Source organism: Egretta garzetta, unplaced genomic scaffold (genome assembly GCF_000687185.1).
Source record: "Egretta garzetta isolate BGI_Z169 unplaced genomic scaffold, ASM68718v1 scaffold121, whole genome shotgun sequence".
NCBI classification, from domain to species: domain Eukaryota; kingdom Metazoa; phylum Chordata; class Aves; order Pelecaniformes; family Ardeidae; genus Egretta; species Egretta garzetta.
Window position 1 is genome coordinate 50305 of NW_009258479.1, and position 3456 is coordinate 53760.

At 62.1% G+C, this 3456-nt stretch overlaps 1 protein-coding gene across 1 annotated transcript in view; it reads right to left on the bottom strand.

Moving 5' to 3' along the window:
- Positions 1 to 635: 635 nt before the first annotated feature.
- The window catches only part of CDHR2 (cadherin related family member 2), a 9893-nt gene continuing 7072 nt past the window's right edge, over positions 636 to 3456 (bottom strand). The window contains exons 20-30 of the mRNA XM_035899359.1: positions 3095 to 3144; positions 2830 to 2981; positions 2515 to 2617; positions 2346 to 2434; positions 2036 to 2110; positions 1841 to 1918; positions 1686 to 1760; positions 1340 to 1453; positions 1094 to 1171; positions 949 to 1009; positions 636 to 755 (exon numbers count right to left, since the gene is read on the bottom strand). Coding sequence (XP_035755252.1) covers positions 636 to 755; positions 949 to 1009; positions 1094 to 1171; positions 1340 to 1453; positions 1686 to 1760; positions 1841 to 1918; positions 2036 to 2110; positions 2346 to 2434; positions 2515 to 2617; positions 2830 to 2981; positions 3095 to 3144 — 995 coding nt within the window. The remainder of the gene's footprint in view (positions 756 to 948; positions 1010 to 1093; positions 1172 to 1339; positions 1454 to 1685; positions 1761 to 1840; positions 1919 to 2035; positions 2111 to 2345; positions 2435 to 2514; positions 2618 to 2829; positions 2982 to 3094; positions 3145 to 3456) is intronic.

Genomic DNA, 3456 nt, shown 5'->3' on the forward strand with positions numbered 1-3456 from the left:
GGGCGGCCAGTGCCCGCTCTGTGCCACCGTGCCCCCCGGCAGCCGGCTCTTCCCTGCACATCGGGCTGTGGGAGCAGTGCCATGGCTGCATGGGAAGACCAGAAGCCCTGGGGCATCCCCCTGCCACCCTGCCATGGGCTCACCCCCACCTCCAGCCCCACGCTGCTGAGCTGCAGCACACTGGTGCTGCAGCTTCATCACCTACTTTCTTTTTTTCCTCTTCATTTCTTTTTTTGGGGGTGGGGGGGAGGAAGGGGGTGGGAGGACTAATCTGTCAACGTTGATGTTGGGTAATAAAACCTTGCACAAACCTCTGCACGGGGCTGCCTGCACCTCCCTCCCCCGGGGCTGAGCAGGGACAGTGGGGCAGCCCAGGGAAGGGTCCTGGGGACAAGAAGTCAGGCTGAGCCCTGTGGTGGCACTCACCTCCCCTCCAGCACCAGCCTGGCCTGAAACCAGCATGTCATGCCAGGAGAGATGACCCCAAGCTGGCTGAGCCCCCTGGGCAGATGAGCTGATGGCCATGGGACAACAGTGACCCACGTGGGACAGGTTTATTGCCAGCCTCTGAACACATCATCACCAAAGCAGCTTCCCGAGTCCCACTCTGGCCCTGCTGCTCCCCATGCACCTGCTCACAAGTCTGTGGTGGTGAAGGTCTGGTTGGTGTATGCTGTTTTGGTGGGGTCCTTGAGGTTCAGGGCAGCCACCAGCACCTCCTCATCGGTGGGGTCCGTCAGCTGCACTTTGCCGTGCTGCAGGAGGAGACTGGTCAGAGGGGATGGGGACAGGGACACTCCTGTCCTTCCCAGGAGTTGGGGGCTGTCACGGGGGTGAAGAGGAAGGGACATGAGGGTCTGGGAGCCCAGGGACCACAGCAGAGAGGAGGGGACATGGGTGCAGTGGCAGGACTCCCTGTTGGGTACCAGCAGCTCTTTGCACACTCACCTTGGCCTTGAGGTTGTCATCCCCCGGTGCATTTACTATGTTTTCATCCAGGGAATTCATGCTGTGGAGAGTGGAGGGTAGGGGGTAGAAGTGGGGACAGGGTGTGATGGCCCCATGGCCTTCAGGATCTGCCCGTGGAGCTCACCTGGCCACAGAGCTGGAGTCCTCGTGGAAGCCCAGGTCGTGGGAGGGATCGAATGAGAGGTTCAGCATGGGGTTGGCTCTGGCCAGGGATGGTTGGTAGGTGAGTGACTGTCCCATGGGGCTGTGGGGTCAGCCCGGGACAGCCATGTCCCCCAGGCAGGAGAGGTGTGACAGCGAGCCCTGCAGCCCCTGGGTGTGGGGACATGCCTGGGCTCTCCTTGCCTGCCACAGGGAGCCCCCCACTCACCCCTCTGCATTGTACTGGTTGGTCCCAGGGATGCCAGCTCCCTGCTGCACTGTGGCAGGGCTGAATGTTGTGGCTGCCTTCAGAGCCTTCATTGCACTCAGCTTCCTCTTGTAGCTGCAAAGCCCAGGGACAGGGTGGGTGAGAAAGGCAGGGGGCAGCTGGTCCGTGGGATGGGGTGGACAGGAGTGGGATGGAGGGTAGGGATGGGTCTGGGGGGGCGGTGAGGATGGGGGTAGTGCACCTCCCCAGGGCCCTGGCACAGAGCAGGGGTGAGGGTACAGTCCCAGCCAGCGGACCCCCACCCCAGCCCCACATGGGGCTGATGCCCTCTCCCTGTGCTCCTTGCCTGGCCCCACTCACAATGACAGCCAGGCCCAGGTTCACCAGCTCAGCCAGCACCAGGGGGTTGGACTGTATGAGCCTGTCAAGGAAAGCAGAGGCGTGAGCGGCTGGGCTGGTCCGGGTGCACGGTGGTGCCCATTTGTGGCCCTCAGCACGCACACACTCAGCTGGTTGACATCCAGGGCAGTGCCATTGCTGTAGACAAAGTACGCCTCCATGACTGACTTGGCTTCCACCCTACAGGATCAAAGAGATGGCGTGAGCAGGGTGCAGGGCACGGTGCCCTGGCCCAGGGTTACCCCCTCTGATGCCACCACCACATCCGCTTCCCACCACTTGCATGACCCCACTCACCGGGAGGCACGGGTGTCCTCCATGCTCCGGATGGCCACTATGTAGACCCCTGCCTTGGTCGCGGTGGTCAGGGCCCTAGGAACAAGAGGGATAGAGGGAGGCTGGGCTGGGTGTCCTGTTGCTCCACTTGTGGGCATGGGAAGCGGCTGGATCCCCTGCAGCCCCCCGTTCTGGTGGGAACCTGCCTGCCCCAGTCCCCTTCAAGGTCTGTGAAGCTGAGAGACACAGTCGGTGTGTCCTGGCCTGCGTGCTTGTGTCCCCTGCTGCACAGCCACGCACCTCCCCACCCCTGCAGCCTGGCACCCCTTACGCTTTGATATTTTTGGAGTTACTCTGGACTTCATCCACTGTTTTCATGAACTGGAGGCGAACACGGTAGCTCTGATCCACTGTGAAGATCTGTGTGGGGAGAGCAGGAGTCAGCAGGCCTGGGCAGAGCATGGGGTGTCCTCAGAAGGGGGGACATGGGTGACACTCACGTTCAACACAGTCTGTGCTGCATGCACTGGTGCCTCGCCATCCCGAGCCTCCACCGTCACCTGGTACTGCCCCTTCAGCGAGCCATCGAGGTTGCTGGCCACCCTGCAAGGACAGGGACATCAGCGATCCCATGAGACATCCCCAGGAGGGCATTGCCATCCCCCAAGCTCCACCCTGCCACCATGCCCAGGGCAGGACCCCAGGACAGCTCTGTCCCTTTGCCAGCCTGTGCCAGCCCTGCCTGCACCTCTGCCTTGTGGCAAGCAGGAGCCGAGCCATGTTCCCCCCACCCCAGCCCAGCTTCATGGCCTCACTGGATGCTCCCGACGTAGCTGTCCTGCTCGGGTGTTGTCACCACCTTGAAGAGGTTCTCGAAGGGCCGGCTGACCCCATTGTCCTCTACGAGCACCACGCTGACAATGGAGAAGGTGATGGTTCCCCTCAGCTCCGAGTCAACATCTGTGGCCTGAAGGGACAAAGCGTGACAGGAGGTTGGACAGGAATGGCCACTGCCTGCCCATGATGGGGACAGGCAAACCCAGCTTCACAGACTGGGAGCTCTTCACCCCAGCTCCTCACCTTCACAGTAGCCACTTGCAGGTCCACAGGAGAGATTTCGGGGACAACCACTGCCAGGGACAGACAGATGGACAGCGTGGTCATGCTGGTGTGCAGCCAGGCTTGCTGCACACCCCATGTCCCACATGGTCCCAGGGCTCAGCAGAGCTCTGAGCATCCCCCCACTGCCCTTGGCCCCACAGCCTTCACGGAAAGCATTGATTAACCCCAGCCTGGCCCCTGCACCTCCCTCAGCTCTGCCCTGGCTGGGGGAAGGTCCCCACCGCTGGAGAGTGTGGCAGAGCATGTGCAGGTACAGAGAGGAGCCCACAGGACACACCAGCCCCGGCTGCTCACCAAAGGTCTCCAAGAAGGGCAGGAAG